Raw genomic sequence first — 24738 nt, forward strand, 5'->3', positions numbered from 1 at the left:
TTCCATTTGGCACTTGTGTACTCTGCTCCTGCACATCAGTTTTAGAAACATAATTCATGCGCATAAATAAGCCGTTATTTTGGAGACAGAATTCAAAGTGTAGTTTCTGTCCTGTATTATTCGGCAAGAAGTCTCATAATTAGTGAGGGTAGTGAAAACGCGACACTTGTTTATTTAAAAAAAGAAAAGTGTGTAAGGCTTTAGCTCCATGGGGCGTGTGCGTGGGCGAAGAAACAATAGAGGTAATTAATTCAGCACCGAGAACAAGAGCATGGATCAATTGCTCACATCGAATTGCAGTGGCTCGAGACCGAACACTGCCCTTAACTTGTCTTCATATCGTAGCAGCAGGAGAAAGAGAGGAGTGAGACTAGTGGGGGCGGGGGAGAGAATGGAGAGGGAATTTACACTGCCATTCGTCCTATCGAGTCTACAACGGCCCTTGGATAGAGCAGCCTACTTAGGCCCACATCTCCACCCTATCCCCATAACCCAGTAACCCCCACCTAACCTTTTTTGGACACTCAGGGCAATTTAGCATGGTCAATCTGCCTAACCTGCACATCTTTGGACTGTGGGAGGAAACCGGAGCAGCCGGAGGCATCCCACGCAGAGACAGTGAGACCGTGCAGACTCCGTACCGACAGTGAGCCAATTCGGGAATCGAACCTGGGACCCTGGACCTGTGAAGCAACAGTGCTAACCACTGTGCTACCGTGACGTCCCACTGTGCTACCGTGCCGCACAGAGGGACCAGGGGGTTTACATGCATTGATCTTTGGAGGTGGAAGCATAAATTGAGAGATTGCAAAGCATATGGGATACTCGTTTCACAAAGTGCATTAACAGGGAATTTAGAACATAGAACAGTACAGCACAGAACAGGCCCTTCGGCCCTCGATGTTGTGCCGAGCCATGATCACCCTACTCAAACCCACGTATCCACCCTATACCCGTAACCCAACAACCCCCCCCCCCCCTTAACCTTACTTTTTAGGACACTACGGGCAATTTAGCATGGCCAATCCACCTAACCCGCACATCTTTGGACTGTGGGAGGAAACCGGAGCACCCGGAGGAAACCCACGCACACACGGGGAGGACGTGCAGACTCCGCACAGACAGTGAGGGACAGAATTTATGCTGAAATTTTATAAAGCTCTGGGTCAGCCACAACTAGAATGTTGTGTTCTATTCCGGTCACCACACACTTGAGGAAGATTATGAATATCCTTCAAAGAGTGCAGAGGGAATTTCCCAGAATGGTTCCAGGGGCAGAGGGATGTTGGCGACAAGGTGGGGAAGCAGCGGTTATTCTCATTAGAGCAAAGGAGACTGAGGGGAGAATCGATAGAGGTGTCCAATATAGTGAAGGTTTAGATGGAAGGAAAGCTGCTCTCATTGGCTGGTGGTACAAGAACCAGGTAACACTGATTTAAGCTTTTGAGCAAGGGGAAGACGCAGGGGAAATGGGAGGAAGTCCTTTTTTTATGCGGTGCGTGGTTATGACCTGAAGTCTGCTGCCATCAGAGGGTGGCGGAAGCAGAAACAGTCAATGCTTCCACAAGGAAATTCGATGGGCACTTGAGGGAAATAAAACTACAGGAATAGAGTAGGGGGTTGGACTATTCCACAAAGGGCCAGCATATACGCAATGGGCTGAATAAGCTCTTTCGGTAATAACTCTCTGGCCAGAGTTGTATGTGCCCTTCCCCTCTGGGAACAAAATGGCAGATGGGGCAAAGAATCATAGAACTGGGTGGCATGGAATTTAACCCATGGAGGGGTAGGAGTTGGGTGGACCTATGGGCCAATTGAAGTCCTGTTAATAGTCACTTAAAGATCTCCTCCCGCTGCCACTGGTATTTGTCCAATGGAAGGTCATGCCCCGAATTTGGGTAGGGGCCTTTCTAATCATATTAGGCTCCCCTCCCTCTCCAACCATCAGTGATGATACCTCCACCCACTTGTTCTCTCCCACCTGACCATCTACTTGCAGCCCCCCTACTTCACTAGCCAGAGCTTGCCTGACTGGCCCCGGTGAAGCCTCTACACTTACCTCAGTCACCGCCCTGTGGGGATTGGCTTCAGTCCCAGTAGGGCCACCGCTCGTGGTGACCACAATTTGATCAACCGACAGCTCTAGGAGGCAGGACGTCCTCCCAGATGGGGTCAGAAGCCTTGAGCTGAGTCAATTGGCAGCCCGGTCAAATGTCGTTCCCCACATAATCGCCTGATTCCCTCAAAGATCTGTCACTCTCAATCTTCAATTTATTTAATGACGGGAGCATCCAAAACCCTCGGTGGTAGAGACGTCCAAAGATTCACAATCCTTTAGGTGAAGTCATTTGCTGTGCCCCCCCCCACCGCGTTTTAGATTCCCCGACCAGTGAAAATAAACACTCAGCGTCCACCCTATTAAACCCTTTCAGAATCTTGTACATTACAATGAGATCACCTCTCATTTTCCTTGCTCCAAAGAATATAAGCCCAATCTGCTCAACCTCTCATTATAGAACAACCCCCTCATCTCTGGAAGCAATTTAGTGAACTTTTGCTGTACCGCCTGCAATGCAAGTAAGGTCTTTTATTCAGTGAGGTGACCAAAACTACACACAGTGCTCCAGATGTGGTCTGAACAAACCCGACACAACCTTCAAAGTGGGCAGCACGGTAGCATGGTGGTTAGCATAAATGCTTCACAGCTCCAGGGTCCCAGGTTCGATTCCCGGCTGGGTCACTGTCTGTGCGGAGTCTGCACGTCCTCCCCGTGTGTGCGTGGGTTTCCTCCGGGTGCTCCGGTTTCCTCCCACAGTCCAAAGATGTGCGGGTTAGGTGGATTGGCCATGATAAATTGCCCGTAGTGTCCTAATAAAGTAAGGTTAAGGGGGGGTTATTGGGTTACGGGTATAGGGTGGTTACGTAGGTTTGAGTAGGGTGATCATGGCTCGGCACAACATCGAGGGCCGAAGGGCCTGTTCTGTGCTGTACTGTTCTATGTTCTATGTTCTAACTCTGGGAAGATCTTTATTCTTGTTCTCCAATCCCCTCGCAATAAAGGCCAACATGCTGATGTGTTGGGTACTCTGGATCTGTGGAGACTGCGTTGACCTTAGCAGGAACATAGACAGGCTACCAACACTTGTAATAGTACAACTCTATTTTATTTACTTAAGAGTTGCTGAATATACTTGCACTGTGTGTCGACACTATGTTAGATTGATTGAAGACCTATGCCTAACCTGACCAGCCTGTACTGCCAGCACATGGTGGATGTTTGTGCTGCTGACTGCGGGCTCTGTCTGTCTCAGAGGCTGCATCCCGAATGAGCGGGAAAACTAGTGCCCTCTGGTTTTATAGTGAGCGTGCCCGAACTGGTGATTGGCTGCTGTGTTGTGTGTGTTGATTGGTCTTGCAGTGTGTCAGTCAGTGTGTGTCTCTGCACCATCATATACTTATGTGTATATTATGACACATGCCATTTGCCTTCTTAATTGCTTGCTACATCTGTATGTTAACTTTTTTTCTTACGATCCTTGTACTAGCACACCCAAGTCTCTTTGAAAGAGCAACACTTACAAATTGATCACTCTTTCAAAATATTCAGTTCTTTCAACCAAAGTGAATGCCTTCACACTTCCCTACATTGTAATCCATCTGCCATTTTATTACCCACTCACCTAAACTCTTTACAGCCTCTCTGTGTTCTCCCCACAGCTTACCTTTCCACCTAACTTTGTATCATTAGCAAACTTCTATATCTTACTCTCCGTCTCTTCGTCTAAGTCATCAATATAGGGTTGAAGTAGCTGAGGCCCCAGCACTAATCCTTGTGGCTCTCCACTATTCACTATTTGCCAACATGAAAAAGTCAATTTGTGACCATTCTGCTTTCTATATGTTAACAATTCCTCCATTCATGTTAATATATTAACCACAAATCCATGCCCACTTATCTTGTCCATTAATCTTTTGTGTGGCACATTATTGAAAGCCTTTTGGTAATCCAGGTACACGTCTACTGCTTTCCTTCATCTAGCATACTAGTCACATTCTCAAAAAACTCCAATAAATTTGTCAAATAGGATTTCCCTTTCGTAAAACCATGTTGACGCGTTCTAATCATGCTATGCTTGTGTAAGCCCATTGTCAAACACCCGGAGGAAGCCCACGCAGACACAGGGAGAAACCCACGCAGACTCTGCACAAACAGTGACCTAAGCCGGGAATCGAACCTGGGACACGGGAGCTGTGAAGCAAATGTGCTAACCACTGTGCTACCATTTACCCCCCTTTAGTCTTGCCCCCACTCTCACTCTTTTAACCCTCTAGGACAGCTCTCAGAGAAACCTTTATGACCATTTGAGGGAGCATAATGGTAAAGTAACTGGACTCGTAATCTGGAAGCCAAGGTGAATGTTATGGGGACGTGGTTCCAAATGAACCATGGCAGCTGGCGCAACTTAAATTCAAATGAATAAAACTGGAATTATGTAGCTAGACTCAGTAATAGTAACCATGCAACCATCACTGATTGTTGTCAAAAACCCATCTGGTTCACTAATGTCCTCTGGGGAAGGGACTCGGCCATCTGTACCTCGTCTGGCCTACATGTGACTGCTGACCCACAGCAATGCGTTTGACTCCAAGGATGATGGGCAACAAATGCTGGCCTTGCCAACATTGCCAACGTAAGAATGAAGTGCCAGGCGTAGTCCTGAAATCATCACCCTCAGAATCAGAGTGAATGTGCGACCAATTGAGTCGCAGTTGACAATTGCATATTTATTGGATTTATTGGTTTAAGCCAGTTTGAATTGTACAGCTCAGTCTATATTTTTTTTCTTCTTGTAATTCATAATGAAAATTAGTCTGGGAACATCAGACTCTCTGCCTCAAAGGTTCAATCAATTAGTTCCACTTAACAACTGTATTAATCAGCGCTCACCTGCACCATTTCAATGGGCAAATCTGCTTGTGTTAAACTGTGTTAGACTTCCATGATTTTAATTTAATAGCATGGAGATACAGATCGACTGAGATTCCAGGCTCTTTAAAGAACAGAATAAAACTCTGGCCACGGAATGAGGAGAGAATTTCCATTCTTGTAGAGGGACCTTCATCCACTTTAATTGTTCTTTTTCATTGCATCCCTTGCAATATGTGCTTGTAGTTAAATATGAATGCTTCTCAATTCCCTTGGAAACACTGTGGAGCGCAATGGGACTGGAATTGTGTTGGTGCCACGCTCTGTTCAGTCTCCCAGTGTAAACTCCCTGGCACAGCAGCCCAGGGAAAACTTAACCACCACTTCCCCTGGGATTTCCCAGATCTCCTGCTAGAGTAGGTGTGGGAACTCCCGCGGAATTTGGTCCTTTGAAGAGCATTGAATAACATTAAGCAGCCCTGCCTGTCATTATGTAGGTCAATGGAGTGCCCAGCAAGATCTCGCAGGGTCAGACAACAGGAGGGATAGCTGCTACTGGCTTTTACTATTTCATAGAATCCCTCCATTCGGCCCATCAAGTCTGCACTGATCCTTTGAAAGAGCACCCTACCTAGGCTCAATCTCCCACTTTATCCCCGTGACCCCACCCAACCTTTGGACAATTAGGGTAATTTACCATGGCCAGTCCACCTACCCTGCACATCTTTGGACTGTGGGTGGAAACCGGAGCTCCCGGAGGAAACCCCACGAAGGCACAGGGAGAACGTGCAGACTCCACACAGTCACCTGAGGTCAGAATCAAACCTGGGTCCCTGGCACGGCAAGGCAGCAATGCTAACCACTGTGCCGCCGTGCTGCCCGTTTCTGGATGGAGAATTCTAAACAGCCCGTAAAAAAGCAGCTTGCTATTACTACCCCACTAACTGGAGTACTGATTCAGACACTTACCATTGAAGCCAGATATCTGTGTTTCTCTCAGTCTGGCCTCGAGTATCGCTGATTTTAATTACTCGCCATTGGCAGGCGTGCCTTCAATGGCTCAGTGCCCAAGCTATCAAATTCACTCCTTGTACCTCTCTCTGCCTCCCTTCCCCCTTTGAGACACTCCTTCAAACCTACCTCTTTCACTAAAGGGAATGTGGAATGTTTTGTTACGTTAAACACTCTCCATAATTATCTATTGCTTTTGTATTGAGAAAGAAAATGGTGCGGAGACAAACAGGCAGGCCCACCTCAGTCGCTGGCCATATGCTTGATGTGTTATGTTCTCTGGGATAACACAGGCTGCAACACGATGCAGCTTTGACCAAAAGATACTCCAGACTTTGAAGTAAGTTCAATGTGATTTATTGAACCATTTGCACAGTTCTCTATGAGTTCGACTCTTCTGCTACTCTTGCTATAGTAACTCAGTCTAACTAACCAGTCTGCTCTAAACCACGTGGTGGGTGTGATGCTTCTGATCTGCCACTGTCCTTCTCTCTAAGTGTCGCCTGTAGAAAGAGAAAGAGCATGTGTGCTGTTCTTTTATATGGGTTGTGTAATGCCCCCTTGTGGTAGTGTCACCTCTGGGTGTCTTGGCTGCTAATTGGTTGTGTCTTATTCTATGTGTTCCTTCGCTGCATGTCTGCATGTCATGACATCTCCGGTGCTCCTTCTCGTGTTTACTTAGTTGGGAGTGTATTTACATTGATGCATATCACCACAGTGCTGACGTCCAAAACCGATTTTGATCCCACGTCAAGTAACAACGACAACACAAAAGATGGAGTACGCTGGCTCGTCACTCACAGCAGCTTTAATGCTCTTATTTTTTTCAAATTTAAAAAAAAAACTACATTACGACAAAGTCTCGCGATACAATTCTTTTTCTCTCCTGGTATAAAATAAATTAAAGCACGATTTTCCAACCAAACCATCGGACAGTCAGAGAACAAAACAGAATCTGTGTGAGGCACCCCCCTTTGGACCCCGATAAAGAAACTGTGTCCATGAGTAAGCAGCAATCGCAAATGGAGGGTCTGGGGGATGACCAAAGAACACTAATGTCATGAAGCAGTGAAGGCGGTGACCCGCGGAAGAAAGTTTCACGAACAGACAGATATTGAGCACAGCGCAGGGTGATTTTGCCTTTCAGTTTGGGGCTGGAGGAAAAGGAAAAAAAAAGTATATATATAATATATATATTTATATATATTTTATATATAGATATATACACTAGACTTTAATGATTATTCAACAACATTTTCAGGGATATTTATATGTTATCTTCACAGCCAGTCAACCGCGGCCCAGCCCTACTACATCCTCCCTTTCTCGAATGAATGTCATCAAGGGTCAGGGGAAAGGTTTCGGCCATAGCTTCAGACAAAATGGCCGTCTTATTAGCTGGTAATGGCGCCCCTTGGATTGAAGCAGCCTGCAAGGGGGCACTTATATTTCCTTTACAACAGTGTTGCTTAATCAGAAGGAGTTTCTGTGCGTACAAGTGCACAGTAGAGGGAGAGGGTTGTGAGGTCAAGTGATTCTTGGACACGTATCCACCCTCCCTTTTCGCCCCCATGACTCCCCTCATGTTTGACTTCCTTTGCTATTTATCCTCCTGTGTGTTGATATGACCTGGAGCCAAATCAATAGATGCTCAGATCGGAAGAGTCTCCATTCTGCTACTTCCTTTGCAGCTTCTTAAAAGTCTCTTATTGATGCGGCATTCCATAGATTTTTGAACCAAGAGTGTACATGGAAACAAAAGATTTCAGATTAACACTCGAAAGACTGCTTACTCAGCAAAACAAAGATCAAAGCCCGTACATAAAATCCCCAGGGCTGCTTTGCAACATCCTGCAAAAAAAGGGAGGCAGCCTTTTTTCTGGAATGAAAGCAGAGTCATCACTTGGGTGGGGGAGGTTCAAATGTCCGCACATTCAATTGTTTTCAAGCAGTACATACTCAGCGTCACAGGCTCAGACCTGACCATGTGGCCCAGATTTGAGCTACCAGTGAGACATCACTTCAGTGGCCTGATGCTTGTGTTGTTGGCTCTGTGTGAGATTCTGCTTCTGTGCAAGAGGAAAGCCCTTCACTCAGCATCAACCCCACGTGTGTTTGACAACAGTGACTGCAAGGCAGGATTAACTTCACTTTTCATTTTATAGTGCCAGTGCTTGTTTTTGTTTGATCAATGTACTCAGGTGGCATTGTACGATTGTAAAACACTCAATGTGAACAGATGCAGCTCCCGTAGCAATTCGACGAGCATACGTTTATGGGTGAAGTATGTGCTCTGGTGGAAGGTGTAGATCAGGTGTGCCCGGGTGGCATGCAATGGGTGTATGCATGTGTTGATATGTGTGTGTGGTCAATGTGTGTGTTCATATGTGATTCACGGTATGCATACATGTGTGTTCGGGGTGGCACAGTAGCACAGTGGCTAGCACTTCTGCCTCACAGCACCAGGGAACCGGGTTCAATTCCGGCCTTGGGTGACTGTCCATGTGGAGTCTGCACGTTCTCCCCATGTCTGCGTAGGTTTCCTCCGGGTGCTCCGGTTTCCTCCCACAGTCCAAAGATGTGCAAATTAGGTGGATTGGCCATGCTAAATTGCCCTTTAGTTCCCAAACATATGCATGTTAACCAGGGTTATGGGGATAGGGCGCTGGAGTGGGCCTAGGTAGGGTGCTTTTTTGGAGGGTCGGTGTAGACTTGATGGGCTGAATGGCCTCCTTCTGCACTGTAGTAATTCTATGATTTTATTGTCTATGATTCTATATGTGCGTGTGCTTCAATGTGATTGGGCAGTATGTGTCTAGTACATGTGTTTTTCGATGTGATTGCGGGTATTTGTCTGGTACATGTGTTATATGTGTGTTTGTCTATGTGATTGCGGGTATGTCTCTGGTACATGTGTATATATATATGGGTCATGTGGATATGCCTGCTTGGTAGTTGTGCATCTTCATTCTTTAAGGAGGAAACTCATTCATTTAAATTCTTCAATCACCCGACATGTTCTAATGGGAGGTTTCACTCAGATTACATCCTGTGTCTCTCAGCCTTCCTTCACGTCTATCTGCTTGTTAGCTCTTCTTTAACCCACCAGTGCTCCATTATGGTCCTGATTCACCAGGAGGGTCCAGGGTTTGCATTCTTTTCTGGGATAGGTTCTCAGTGAGGGTGGTCAAGGGATTGGCCTCAGTGCCCACACACATTAGAGGGATGGGTGGGGAGGGGGGCCGAAGTGGCCGGGGGGGGGGGGGGGGGGGGGGGGGGGGGGGAGGAACCAGAGCTTCTATTGCTGGTCTGTCTGAATGGGAAATGCACGTGTGTACATTATATAAGGAACCAGTCAGAATTGGTTGATGAACCTGCAGGGTGACTGTGGGAGGGCACAGCAGAGTAAGTGACTGGAAATAAAGGAGGAGGAAAGAAAGTTCTGTTGAGGTGGGTGTGGAAATGTATTCATTTATCCATTGTGGCTGGGTCTCACTAGTAAGGGTAGCACTTAATCCCCACCCTGAATTACCCTTGGGGAAGTTGGGGGCGAGGCTCTTTCTAAACCTGCCTCGGACCATGTGACAGTTACATTTTTCTGCAGCGGTTGATACAACTGAGTAGCTTTGCTGGACCATCTCAGAAAGGCAATTAAGGGTCAACCACATTTGCTGTGTGTCTGGCGTCAAATGCAGAGCAGACCAGACTGGGCGAGGATGGCGATTTGTTTTTTTTTACATAGAATTTACAGTGCAGAAGGAGGCCATTTGGCCCATCGAGTCTGCACCGGCTCCTGGAAAGAGCACCCTACCCAAGGTTAACACCTCCACCCTATCCCCATAACCCAGTAACCCCACCCAACACTAAGGGCAATTTAGCCTGGCCAATCCACCTAACCTGCACATCTTTGGACTGTGGGAGGGAACCGGAGCACCCGGAGGAAACCCACGCACACACGGGGAGGATGTGCAGACTCCGCACAGACAGTGACCCAGCCGAGAATCGAACCTGGGACCCTGGAACTGTGAAGCAATTGTGCTATCCACAATGCTACCGTGCTGCCCTATTTCCCTCGCTAAAGGGCATTAGTGAACCAGGTGAGCTCTTACGGCCATACATGGTCTTTATCATGCTTGCTAAGCTTTGAAAATTTGAACTCACGGGTGGGATTCCCCCCCCCCCCCCCAACCCACCCCACCCCAAGTCATGTTTTCCCACAGTAGAGGCATCTAGCCATTGGCTGCTGGTGGCATTTTCCGGTCATGATGATGTCTGTGGGGTTTTGCATGGCTTGTCCATCCCACTGCTAGGGAACCCACCCGGGGGGGGGGGGGGGGGGGGGGGGGGGGGGGGAGGAGGATGGGTGGGTGTTTTCAGCAAGACAAGAAGTCGCCTCTGGTGGGGCCACCCAAAGTCTCTATATATCCAGTCCAGTAACATAACCATTATACTACCATAATAAGAGAACGTAAGAAAAAATCCCCTCAGATTAATACTGACATAGCAGACATTTCATCAGGATGCAGGCAACCTACCAAAGGCAGGTGGAATGAAAGGAAATGAGCATCTGTTAAACATGTTCTCCCACATGCCTGCTTTGGAGAATTCCAGAAAGATGGCCGTAACAAGCAAAGGTGCAGCATGATTGGGGAGGACTGACCCACTGCGAAGAGCTTCCTGATGTCATCCCCCAATAGCCTACGTCTAATTTTAGGATTTTATCGCCTTACTTTGGAACATCCGCCAATCTCCCCTGTAGGATACTCGGCTCGTTTTTAACACCTCATTTTCTGCGCTCTCCCCTGCCACCCTCCCCCCAAAAAAAGGCCTCTGAAGCTTTCAAGATTGGTCATGAGATATATGTGGCTAGGTGGATTGGCCATGCTAAATTGCCCGTAGTGTCCTAAAGGTTAAGGGGGGGGGGTTGTTGGGTTACGGGTATAGGGTGGATATGTGGGTTTGAGTAGGGTGATCATTGCTCGGCACAACATCGAGGGCCGAAGGGCCTGTTCTGTGCTGTTCTATGTTCTATATGTGAAGTAAGAGTGTGAAGGGTGAGGGAGAAAAGTGGATGAATGGAGCTGAGGTACAGTTAAGCCATGAATGAAGGAGTAGGCCCAAATTCGAAATGGCTGCCTCAACTTATATTATCTGCTACCGCCCCCCCCCCCCCCCCCCCCCCCCCCCCCCCCCCACCAACAACCCCTCTCTGATTTGACTATATTTAATCCTCTGTTTCTCAGGGGCGATCAGAATAACTCTTTGAAGCAATTAAAGGCTTAACTGGTAAGGCAGTGTGGTACTGAGTCATAAACAACTGCCAAGACCCAGCTTTAACTACCGCACCAGGAGTGGGTGTAGGAGCTGGAGAGGGGGAAAATAAATCAGCCCCCCTGCTCCTGGGAGCTAACCATTGTGTCCACTGGTCACTGCTTTTGTATGGACTGTTATATAGTCCTTTCATCCTCCTCCTTTTGAAATATCTAGTTCCCTATAATACTTGTAAATCTCAGCATCAATTTCCACTTGGAGTGAAACATGCTCTACCATCCAGTGACCCTCTGCGTGAAAGCATTCCTTTCAATTCCGGCTCGTCGTCTTTGTTCTGAGTCTTGTTAATGATTTTTCAATCGGTGACAAAAACTTTTCATTTTCCGGAAAAAAAGGCCGAGGTGGGGGGTGACCCTAACAGAGTGCTTATCAGATTATCCAGGAGTTTGATCGGATGGACGGAGGGAAGATGTCTGTACCTTTGGGGTAGATCAAAACCACGGGCTGCAAATGTGATCTTAGTCAGCAATAAATCCCCCCAAAAAATGAATGCTGGAGAGCTTTCTTCACCCAGAGAGTGGTTAGAATGTAGAGCCCACTACCACAGAGAGTAGTTAAGGCAAATAGGACAGATACACTTCAGGGGAAGATAGATAACTACGTGAGGGAAAAAGGAATAGAATCATATACCGATAGAGTTCGGTGAAGAGGATTGGGGAGGGTGCTTGTGTGGAACATAAACATGGGCAAAGACCAGTTAGGCTGAATATCTGTGCTGGAGGTCCTGTGTAGTTAATCCTCTCAAAATCTTTCACTATTTCAATAAAGTAGATCACCTTTCTTTTCCAGTGAACACAGACGAGCATTCCTTGGTAACTGTGACCTTGTATTTCTGGTATCGACCGCTTCTCCGACCCTCTGTTTTGGTATGGCTGCCCTCGCCTGTGGCCTGCTCAACATCTTGTACAAACTAACCGTGGTTTCCTTCGTTTTACATTTCATGTCTCCCAGTGCAAAAACGCACAATCCCGTTTACCCCTTGGAGCCTTTTGGGCATGACGCACCCTCCGGTCTTCAGTGGCCTGACGACTGACCGGAGTCAGGCACTGAATAGCCTCGTCAAGGAGGTACCCAGTGGGCAGCCAGCACCCGTGGAACCCCCGACCCCAGCAAGAGTCAATGCCTTCAGGAGGGGGAAGAGAGAAACAAAAGTAAGGATGGGGTGGCGAAGGGGAGGTGGGGGGGGGGGGGGAGCTGAACATCTCATTTGTTTTTGGCACTGCAGTGCCATTGAAAACTGACATTGTGCTCACATTACAACCTCCCTTTCCTTTACTTTGGTCTCAGTCCGGGAGCTGCAGCTAATTGTGATACTGGCCATGACGCAATAACGGGTCCATTTATGTGTTACACTCAGAATGAGACCGGTTAAGGTTGCACAGTTAAGATCTGGCACCGATTTGTTTTGTTACGGGTTGTCGGCTGACGCAACGTGCATTATGAAAGGATCATGGACAAAAAATGGTACTGTTTCCGTTTCTGAAGCCATGAGCATCACTTTGCATTCATCAAATCTCCTGGCATTTTATTTCCTGCCAAGTCACCCGTCATTCCTCGAAGCACTCAAAACCCGCCTCCACCCGCTCTCCTCATCCGCCTTCCCCCCTCCCCCCCCACACCCGCAACCCCCACAACGGCTTTTCCTCTCACAGTAGGTTTCACGTCAGTCCTGACCAAGTCCTCCTTTAAACCGTGCTCTCCATCACCCAGTCCGAGCTGGAGTACACCCCTTTGGTGATCTCGAGGTCATCCTCGTCGTACTGCACGAGCACGCCGTTGACCGACAGGCTCCTCTTAGTCCAAATGTTGGTGATCTTTTTGGGGTAGCTGTAGCACTGGGTGGAGGCGAAGTCGCCCATGTCGAATGAGTGACTGCGCCGAGTCTTCCCTTCCATGGGCAGCGTGAGGAGCTTATTGAGCCTGGACTCGCTGCGGCCTAGCAGGGGCTCCTTGTCCGAGTAGTGGGCCAGGGTGGATGCCTTGGAGTTGTAGTCCTCCTCCTTGCGCTGGCACCTCAAGTCGAGGGAGGCAAAGGCCCCCATTAGGCGGTCGATGTTGTGCCTGGACCTGGATGTGGATCGCCACTTTCGGGAGAGGGTGCTGCTGTCACTGTGGAGGCTGTAGCAGTCTTGGCTCGAGCCCGTGGACGAGGACAGGCTGCTGTGGAGGGAGCCACAGTTGAACTCCAGCAGTTCGTCCTGGCCCACCATCTTGGGGTTGAACTGCGGCAGAATGCCATTGTGGATGGGGAAAGCTGCCGTCGTCTGCGAGCACTCATCGCTGACAGTGGCCATCTTCTCCTGGCCATTGCAGAACTTGTACTTGAGCATCAGAGTGATGATGAAGACCAGCAGAGAGGCGACAATAATTCCCCCGATGACCAGGATCATGGTCCCACCTAGGAAGTGGCTGTGGAAGGATTTACACTGACTATAATCCTCTCTGGTCATGAACTTGATGCATCCTACCACGTTAGTGGCAGTGAGGGTGGTGGCCGTATCATCCCATATCGCCAGGACACAAAGGTCGTAACGAGATCCGGACACCAAATTCTTCACAATGAAGGCTTTATTCGAGGCCGGGATCATCCTGAAAAAAGTAACAGCAACATGATTAACCTTGTGAAAATTGTATTCATAATGCCTTCATGCCTCATTGAACTATGGAAACATAGCAAATAGGAGCAGGAGGAGGCCATTTGGCACTTCGAGCCTGTTCCACCATTCATTATCATCATGGCTTATCATCAAGTTCAATATCCTGATCTCTCCTTACCCCCCATATTCTTTGATTCCCTTCACCCAAAGTGTTATCTCTTAACTCCTTCTTGAAAACATACAATGTTTTCGCCTCAACTACTTCCTGCAGTAACGAATTCCACCGGATCATCACTCTCTGAGTGAAGAAATTTCTCACCATCTCTGTCATAGGATTTACAGTGCAGAAGGAGGCCATTTGGCCCATCGAGTCTGCACTGGCTCTTGGAAAGAGCAACCTACCCAAGGTCAACACCTCCACCCTATCCCCATAACCCAGTAACCCCACCCAACACTAAGGGCAATTTTGGACACTAAGGGCAATTTATCATGGCCAATCCACCTAACCTGCACATCTTTGGACTGTGAGAGGAAACCGGAGCACCCAGAGGAAACCCACGCACACACGGGGAGGATGTGCAGACTCCGCACAGACAGTGACCCAAGCCAGAATCGAACCTGGGACCCTGGAGCTGTGAAGCAGTTGTGCTATCCACAATGCTACCGTGCTGTCCTAAATGGTCTATCTCAGACTGTGACCCCTGGTTCTGGACACCATCAGGAACATCCTTCTTGCATCTACCCTGTCTAGTCCTGTTAGAATTTTATAGGTTTCTATGAGATCTCCCCTCATTCTTCTCCAACCCTAACCGACTCAATCCCTTCTCATGCATCACCCCCGCCATCCCAGGAATCAGGCTGGTAAACTGTCATTGCACTCCTTCTGTAGCAAGAACATCCTTCCTCCGATAAGGAGAGCAAAACTGCACACAATATTCCAGGTGTGGCTCCACCAAGGCCCTTGTTAATTGCAGCAAGTCATCTCTGCACCTGCACCCGAATCCTCTAGCAATGAAGGCCTGCATACCATTTGCCTTCTTTACCCCTTGCTGCACCTGCATGCTACCTTCAGCGACCGGTATACGAGGATACCCAGCTCTCGTTGCACATTCACCTCTCCTAACCTATGGCCATTCAGATAATAATCTGCCTTCTCGCTTTTGCTACCATAGTGGATAACCTCACATTTATACAAATTATACTACATCTGCCATTCATTTCCCCACTCACTCAACTTGTCCAAATCACACTGAAGGATCTCTGCATCCTCCTCACAACTCACCCTCCCACCCAACTTGGTGTCATCTGCAAACTTGGAGAGATTACATTTTGTTCCCTCATTTAAATCATTAATATATATTTGTTATAACCTGCCTGCTTACCATTGGCTGGGGTCTAATGACAATCCCACAATCCTGTGGGAGTATGAGCTTCCCCAATGAGGGGGGCGGAGAAATCATTAGCAGACTCCCTGCATAAATAGAGCTGGCCAGTTTGGAACCAGCAGAGAGAGAGGAGTGAGCAGCAAGGGAAGTTGCTGCTGCTGTTGTATATATGTTACTGAAAATAAATGTTATTTCTTTGTATCCTGAAAACTTGTGCTGGATTCTTCGTGGCCCTCACAAAAATATTGTGAATAGCTGGGGTCCTAGCACCAATCCCTGTCACACCCCACTATTCACTGCCGATTTGAAAATGACTCGTTAATTCCTACTATTTGTCTACCGTCTGCCAACCAGTTTTCTATCCTTCTCAAAACTATCCCCAATCTCATGTGCTTTAATTTTACACGCTAACCTCTTATGCGTTTGTCATAAGCCTTCTGAAAGTTCAAATAAACCACATCCCCTGACTCGCCATCATCAACTAGTTACATCCTCAAAGAATTCCAGCAGATTTGTCAAGCATGAATTCCCCTTCATAAATCCATGCCGACCCTGTCCGATCCTGCCACTGTTTTCTAAGTGCTCTGCTATAAAATGTTTGCTAATGGAGTCTAGAATTTTCCCCACTACTGATGTCAGGCTGAGTGGTCTATAATTCCCTGTTTTCTCTCTACCTCCCTTTTCAAATAGTGGAATTACGTTAGCTACCTTCCGATCTGCAGGAACTGTTCCAGAATCTATAGAATTCGAGAGATAACCACCAATAGAATTCTGGAAGATGATTGATCCTTCAGTGTGATTTGGACAAGTTGAGTGAGCGGGTAAATGAATGGCTGATGCAGTATAATTTGGGTAAATGTGCGATTATCCACTTTGGTATCAAAAACGAGAAGGCCGACTATTATCTGAATGACCATAAATTAGAAGAAGGAAATATGCAACGAGACCTGGGTGTCCTTTCACTGGAAAGACAGAGACCGAGGGGAGAAATGATAGAGATCTACAAAATTGAAAGGCATAGACAGGCTGGCCATGCACAGTAGCACAGTGGTTAGCATGATTGTTTCACAGCTCCAGGGTCCCAGGTTCGATTCCCGACTTGGGTCACTGTCTGTGCAGAGTCTGCACATTCTCCTCATGTCTACCTGAGTTTCGTCCGGGTGCTCCGGTTTCCTCCCACAGTCCAAAGATGTGCAGGTTAGATGGATTGGCCATACTAAATTGCCCTCAGTGTCCAAAAACATAAGGTTAGGTGGGGTTACTGGGACAGGGTGGAGGTGTGGGCTTGGGTAGGGTACTCTTTCCAAGGGCCGGTGCAGACCGGATGGCCGAATGGCCTCCTTCTGCAGTATAAATTCTGTGAATCTATGATAGTCAGAGGCTTTTTCCAAGGGTGGAAGTGTAAATTACAAGGGAGCACAGGTTTAAGGTGAGAGGGGGAAAGTTTAAGGGAGATGTGCGGGGTAGGTTTTTCACGCTGAGAGTGGTGGTGCCTGGAACGCGCTGCCAGAGGATGTGGTGGAAACAGGCACATTATCACCATTTAGGAGGCATCTGGATGGGTACATGAATAGGGAGGAAATAGAGGGTTACGGACTGAGTAAGGGCAGAAGGTTTTTTTTGTTAGGGCGTTATGATTGGCACAGGTTTGGAGGGCCGAAGGGCCTGTTCCTATGCTGTACTTTTCTTTGTTCTGTGACCACCAATCACTGACAATGTAAGGATAGGTGGGAAAGCCAATTATAAGCAGGCCTCAAAGATTCAGCAAAGGACGATATTGATAAGTCAAGTGAGTGGGCATAATTTGGGTGGATGAACTATAATGTGGGGTTTTCCACCTCAGGAGGAAGACTAGAAAAGCAGCATGTTATTAAAATGGAGAAAAAACTGCAGATGCTGTCAGACAGAGGGATCTGGGTGTCCTGGTACATGAATCATAAACGGTTAGAAAGCTGGTGCAGACATTCAGCAGGCAAATAGAATGCTGGTACTGATTGCAAGGGGAAGGGGATAGAGAAGTAGGGACGTTTTCCTGTAGTTAGGAACATAGGAACTAGGAGCAGAAGTAGGCAGTTCAGCTCTTCGAGCCTGCTCCACCATTCAATCAGATCATGGCTGATCTCTTCCTGGTCTCAAATCCACCTCCCTACCTGTTCCCATAACCCTTTAACCAGTTTTTAAAAAATCAGAAATATAACTATCTGTGTTGAGATAGCTGGAAGGGCATTGGTGAGACTCCCCAGAGAGTGGCAGAGGCAGGGTCATTGGTGAGACTCCCCAGAGAGTGGCAGAGGCAGGGTCATTGGTGAGACTCCCCAGAGAGTGGCAGAGGCAGGGTCATTGGTGAGACTCCCCAGAGAGTGGCAGAGGCAGGGTCATTGGTGAGACTCCCCAGAGAGTGGCAGAGGCAGGGTCATTGGTGAGACTCCCCAGAGAGTGGCAGAGGCAGGGTCATTGGTGAGACTCCCCAGAGAGTGGCAGAGGCAGGGTCATTGAATGTTCTGAAGGCTGAGCTAGACAGATTCTTAATTGACGGAAGGAAATCTGCTGTTATTACCTGGTCTGGCCTTCGTGTGACTCCAGACCCTCAGCAATGTGGTTGACTCTAAACTCCCCGCGCATGTGGCCCAGCAAACCACTCAGTTGCAACTAACTGCTGCAGAAGTCAATCGCGAGCGGTTCAAGAAAGCAGCTCACCACCATCTTCTCGAGGGCAATTCATATGTTCGCTAGCTTTGCAGGAACCGAGTTCAAACCTCCTCAATGTACTTTCCATAAGACACCTTGAAAGGTCACACAGAAAGTGGTGATGTGCATTGCAGTAGTTGTCAAAGTTCCAATTCAGGGGTTGTGTTTGAGTTTAAGAGCTGCGGGGTTACGCTGCAACTATACATGACCCTGGTGAGACCACATTTAGAGTATTGTGTGCAATTCTGGTCACCTCACGATAGGAAGGATGTGGAAGCATTGGAAAGGGTGCAAAGGAGATTTACCAGGATGCTGCCTGGTTTGCAGGATAGGTCTTATGAGGAAAGGTTGAGGGAGCTAGGGCTTTTCTCTTTGGAGCAGAGGAGGATGAGAGGCGACTTAATAGAGGTTTATAAGATGATGAGGGAGATAGATAGAGTGGATGTTCAGAGACTATTTCCTCGGGCGGATGTAGCTGTTACAAGGGGGAATAACTATAAGGTTCAGGAGGGATGTCCAAGGTAGGTTCTTTACTCAGAGAGTGGTTAGGGTGTGGAATGGACTGCCTGCTATGAGAGTGGAGTCGGACACTTTAGGAACTTTCAAGTGGTTATTGGATAGGTACATGGAGCACACCAGAATGAAAGGGAGTGGGATAGCTTGATCTTGGTTTTGGACAAGGCTCGACACAACATTGAGGGCCGAAGGGCCTGTTCTGTGCTGTACTGTTCTATGTTCTATGACTATACAAAGCCTCAGGACGTTATGGCCGGGATTCTCCGGTTTCCGATGCCGAAATCGCGTTCGGCGATCGGCGGGGATCCCAGTTAGCGGCAAAATCGGGGGCGGCGTCAGTTTTGCGATGCTCCGCCCCCTCCAAAACGGCACGCGAGTACGCGCGCGCAGTCGGGACAATCTCAGGACGTTACCTTAGGCCCTCCCCTGCTGCTCCGCCCCGATGGGCTGGGTTCCCGATGGCGTGGGGCACGTGTGCTATTCTCCGGCCGGATCCGCAGTTGGAGCCGGGGGCTCTACGCTGCGTGCCTGCTCGCCCCCCCCCCCCCCCACCAGACAGAGGATTGGTGGAGGTTTTGCGCCATTTCTTCGGGCGCAAAACGCCACTATTCTCACGCCGGCATCAGCGCATCGTCTCCCAAATGGAGGATCCAGCCGCATATGTTTCAATAAGGTCGCTTCTCGTTTTCTCTAAATTCCATTGGAAATTGTCCTCATCTATCCAATCCTTCCTCCTAAAATAACTCCCTCATTCCAGGGGATCCTTTGAGTGAACCTTGTCTACTTTGAATGCAATTATGTCCTTCCTTAAATAAGGAGAGTGAAACTGTGCACAGTACTCGAGATGTAGGCGTGCTGTCATCAAGCACGTCTCCACACAGAGCAGATCGGCAAGCCAGAAATTTCCTTCTCCAACCAGCTGCTGAGGCTAGGAGGTCAACTAAAAATGTCAAAGCGGAGATTGACACATTTCTGTTCGGCTGATGTATTAAAGGTTATGAAACCAAGGTAGATACGGGTCACTTATCCTTCATCCAAAAACCAAGCACTTCCAAAAACTACTTTTTCTGAACCTCATTGACCTTTGGTGCGATTTTATTATGGTGAATATGTCAAAACGAAACTTATTATTTATTATTCAGTGATACATCTTAATTCTCTAGCCCATTTTATTCACTTTGGAATAAAACTAGCCTCGGCTTAGGCATACGCAATCTAGGTTTATTTGTGGTATCTGAAAACCCAAACTACCTGAAATCCAAAATGTTTCAGACAAATGACACTCCACCTGCAGTTGGAACTAACATGAAGATTAATCATGGCCAAACTGAATGGTGGAAGAGGCCTGGGGAGCTGAATGACTTACTCCTGTTTCGAAGTTCCACTGTTCCTACTAATAGGTTGTAACTCACTTTGTGACTCTCCAAAGCCTGTCCACCATCTGTAAGTCACAGGTTAGGAGTGTAATAGAATACTCTCCTCTTGTCTCAATAAGCTCAGCTCCAACAACACTCCAGTAGCTCGACCCCTTTCATACAAACAGAAAATGGGAGCAGAAGTAGGCCATTGAGCTCACCAAGTCTGCTTCTCCATTCAACATGATCATGGCTGATCCTCTATCTCAACCCCTTACTCCCGTTCTCTCCACATACTTAGCACAGGGCTAAATCGCTGGCTTTGAAAGCAGACCAAGGCAGGACAGCAGCACGGTTCAATTTCCGCACCAGCCTCCCCGAACAGGCGCCGGAATGTGGCCACTAGGGGCTTTTCACAGTAACTTAATTTGAAGCCTACTTGTGACAAGAAGCGATTTTCATTTTCATTATACCCCTTGACACCTTTGAAGCCTCAAAATCTATCTATTCCCTTCTTAAATAATCCAGTGGTTTGTCTGCACAGTGTTCCCACATAGAGAATTCCACAGATTCACCACCCTCTAAGCGAAGAGGTTTCTCTTTGTCCCAGTTCTAAATGGCCTACTCTGTAAGCCAGCCAGAGGGAACAGCATCCCTGAATCCAGTCTGTTCAGCCCTCTCAGAATTTTACACATTTCAATGAGATTCCCTCTCATTCTTCTAAATTCCAGTAAGTACAGGCCCAGTTGACCCAATCTCTCCTCATACGACAATCCTGCCATCCCAGGAATCAGCCTGGTGGATCTTTCAGGACAAATCAGCCCTCTTGGTTGGAACCCATTTTATCAAGTCTACTTCCTTCACCATTGGTGCACAGTAACAGCAGTGTGGGTACCATTTCCCAGTTGCACTGCAGCCACTTATCAATGGCTCGTGTGACAAAACCAGTTAAACCCACTTATCACCGAGAAAGACGAGGGCAGCAAATGCATGGGGACACCACCACCTGCATGTTCCCTCCAAGGTACCCACCATCCTGACTTGGAAATACATCGCCATTCCTGTTGTGGGTCAAAATCCTGGTACTCCCTCTCTAACAGCATAGTGGGTGTGCCTACATCACATGGACTGCAGCGGTTCAAGAAGGCAGCTCACTGCCCCTTATCAAAGGAAATTAGGGATGGTAACAAATGTTGGCCTTACCAGCGACACCCACATCATATGAAAGAATTAAAAAATATATATTTTTTTATTGACAACTTTTTATTTCAAACAAAATAATCGAACAAAGTAATGCTTCAAGTAACGATGTAAAAAGATCACAATCAGTAAACAAAAATGCATCCAATCCTACCCACCGCCATTTAACTAAAAAACATCTTATACAACTAACTCCTTAAATACGAAAATAAATGGCTGCGATCTTAGGTATAACCTTCCACCAACCCCCTAACAACTGTAGAAAATCCATGAAGTCATCCAACCAAACCAGGACAAAGGGCAGAGTAGGAGACCTCCACCCAAGCAGAACTCACCTCCGCACTATTAACGAGGCAAAGGCGAGGACATCCACCTTCACCTCACCTGCAGCACTGGCGAGTCCAAAACCCCTGAAAATGGCCACCAGCGGACAAGGCTCCAATTCAACATTAAGGATCTCTGACGTAGTGTCAAAGAAAGAGATCCAAAAGTTTGGCAACTTGGGGCACGACCACCAGAACATAGGCGTATTATTAGCCATCCCCGAGAACACCACGCACACCTGCCATCCACCTCTGAAAACAAACACTCATCCTTGCCTTTGTCAGATGAGCCCTGTGCACCGTCTTGTATTCGATCAATCTAAGCCAAGCGCAATAGGAGCCAATTGACCCTCCCATTTCACCTTCACCTCATCCAGCCGAGCCGACTCCACTGATATGACCTGACCATAAATACCCAAAATAGTCCTTCCACAAGACCTGGCCAAAGATAAAATCCTCTTCAACAGGGAGGACGATGGTGCCATTGGAAAAGAAGGAATAGTCTTTCGCAAAAAAATCACAAAACTGCAAGTATCTGAACAAATTGATCGCAAGAAGTTGAAATTGTCCCGACAGCTCCTCAAAACTGGCAAACCTTCCCTCCACGAACAAACCCCAAACCTTTGCAGACCTTCCCCTCCCATGTCCTAAATGTCCAAGCCCACGGCACAAAGAGATGATCACCTCAGATAGGGGCCAACAACGACATGGAGCTCAATTTAAACTGATGCCTGAACGGCTTCCAGATTCTCAGTGAGGACCTCACCACCGTCTTCGAGGAAAATCGTGCAGGAGAGAATGGAAGTGAGGCAGTCACGGTAGCACCCAAACTAATCCGCCTCCATTTGCCCCCAGTATAGAGCGTGGATCACGAAGCCACCCCAGCATTTCCTCAATATCGACAGCCCAATAATAAAATAACAAATTGGGTCAAGCTAAAGCACCTGACTGTCTGTCCCTCTTGAGAAATGTCCTACAGATCCTTGGGATCTTGCCCGCTCAAATAGACAAGGACACTAACTTGTTAATTCTTACAAGAAAGGATTTAGGGAGGAAAGTGGGGAGATACTTAAAATGAAATTAAAACTATGGGAGGACATTCATTTTAATAGTCTGAACGCTGCCCGCCAAGGTCCAGGGGAAACGTCTGTGAGTCAAACGTGACACCATTCACCAAACTTAATTGATGGAGCGAGGTCCAATGATGGGCCATCCACATTCCCAGATAATGAAAGCTGGATCTGGCAAGGCCAAAGGCAATATCCCCAGATTGGCTCCCCTCCCCAGGGGGTTAACTGTAAAGTATTCGCACATGTCCAAATTCAACTTATACCCAAAGAAGTCAAAACTCCCCAGTAGCTTCATTATCTCATCCATAGTGGAAACTGTATCTGTAATATAAAGAAGCAGATATTCTACGTACAAGGACACCCTATGGTCCCTCCCTCCCAGACTTATCCCTTACTGGAGGATGTTAACGCTATGGCCAGTGGTTCAATTGGCAAAGCAATCAGAAGTGGAGACAATGGACATCCCTGCTTTGTACCCATATTTAATGGAAAATACTCCAACCTCAACGTATTAGTGCAGATATGAGCAATGGGAGCCGGACACAGTAATTTGTCTGATCTTCCACAATCACCTGTGGAAGGCAGGGCTCCAATCGCAGTGCCAGCACCTTTGCAAGTAATTTGCCTTTGTATTCAAAAGCTAAATGGGTCAAAATGACCCACATTCCTTAGGGTCCTTGTCCTTTTTCGCGATCAGAGAAATAAGGGTCGGCGCCAGTCTGACGGGCACCGAACCCAATACAAAGTGACACCATCAATCTGGAAGTCAAAAACTCAGAAAACTGAAGGCAAAGCGAGAAGATGAAGCTAGGCAAAAAAATAGTTTGTCATTTTACTTTTAAAAGTTCGATATATTGAAAACCGCACATTCATCCTCATCGAAATGTAAGGGTGAATTACCTGATGACTTAGAGTTGCCAATTTCCGGAAATGCTACATCGCCTAAACACGTTGAACAAGTGGACTCTGAAATGACGATAGAATAATAAGATATTGCTGATTCTGTTGAAGTGAGGGAAGAAACCTGCACTGGAAACATTGCCTTATGACCAAAATACCTTTCACTGGGTAGGAGAAATGGGGTGAAGTAAATTAGAAATCGGTGCATTTTTTTTGGAAAACACTAAGGCAGTCGACTGTTAGGTTTGCAAATTATTCCCTGGTCCTCGTAAATGGAAACGAGCATTTGTCTCGGGGTTCTCTAATTGGAGAAATGTTGGAAGAGATATTGCTGATCATGAAACTTCCACCAAAGCTCATATTAAAGCTATGCATGCGTTTGTTCAAAGATTTAAATTAGCTGAAGAACTGGTGCGACATTATCGGCTCAGTTTGAAAAGGAGCGTTCTAATTGGGGAAGGTGCTGAGACGTGTTGTTGGCACAGTCAAACTGCTGTCTTCCTTGGGACTACCTCTAAGAGGACATGATGAGCCATCATTGTCAAATCGAAGAGGTCACTCTTTAGCCTGCCTTGAATATCTCGCTGAATTTCATGGGCTTCTTAAAGAGCATTTGAAAAGTTATCAATATTGTGGCTCAGGGAAGACCAAGGGTGGGATTCTCTGAACCACCAACCCGGTTTTACGCATGGTGCAGCCCCGCAAGCAGAGGAATCATTCATTTTTAAAAATTTTTTTAGAGTACCCAATTAATTTTTCCAATTAAGGGGCAATTTAGTGTGGCCAATCCACCAATCCTTTTGGATTGTGGGGGCGCAACCAACACAAACACGGGGAGAATGTGCAAACTCCACACGGACAGTGACCCAGAGACGGGATCAAACCTGGGAGCTCTGCACCGTGAGGCAGCAGGGGGGTGATGTGACCATTAATTCACTCAAAGACACGAGTAGAAGCAAACCGAGGTTTTAATCAGCTTAGAACAGAGCCTGCCTGCGACTAGTGCAATACTGTGGACCGCCTACAGGTCAACTGCTCTTTATACTTCCTTTCAAGGGGATGAGCCATGGGCAGAGCCCGTACATGCCCCAACATATCCCCCTGTGGGTGAAGCCACACAACGGCCCATAAGTGGAGTCCACAAGGTCAACAACACAACATAGCAGTAACACAATGGCAGAACATGATACTAATACACTGGTGAATTACTAGTACTATACATTCACCACAGGGGGTTCATTCATTCTTGCAGGCGGCTAGTGGGGTTCCCGTCATGGGCACCTCCACGCCGTTGGGAAACCTGTTGGTGTGAGTGCGTGCCGGCGAAGTGGAGAATCCCGCAGCAACAGTTTAACGCACAAAACCTACGATGACCATCACTATCATGGAAGAGCGGCTCAGAAACTAATGCACCACATGAAGTAAAAGATGCCAA

At 47.4% G+C, this 24738-nt stretch overlaps 1 protein-coding gene across 1 annotated transcript in view; it reads right to left on the reverse strand.

Annotated features, from left to right (window-relative positions):
* Positions 1-11133: 11133 nt before the first annotated feature.
* LOC119967040 (leucine-rich repeat and fibronectin type-III domain-containing protein 2) overlaps positions 11134-24738 on the reverse strand; it is a 145817-nt gene continuing 132212 nt past the window's right edge. The window contains exon 3 of the mRNA XM_038799052.1: positions 11134-13858. Within this exon, the coding sequence (XP_038654980.1) occupies positions 12955-13858 (904 nt within the window). The 3' untranslated portion in view covers positions 11134-12954. The remainder of the gene's footprint in view (positions 13859-24738) is intronic.

This window comes from Scyliorhinus canicula, chromosome 6, assembly GCF_902713615.1.
Source record: "Scyliorhinus canicula chromosome 6, sScyCan1.1, whole genome shotgun sequence".
In the NCBI taxonomy this organism is placed as follows: Eukaryota; Metazoa; Chordata; class Chondrichthyes; order Carcharhiniformes; family Scyliorhinidae; genus Scyliorhinus; species Scyliorhinus canicula.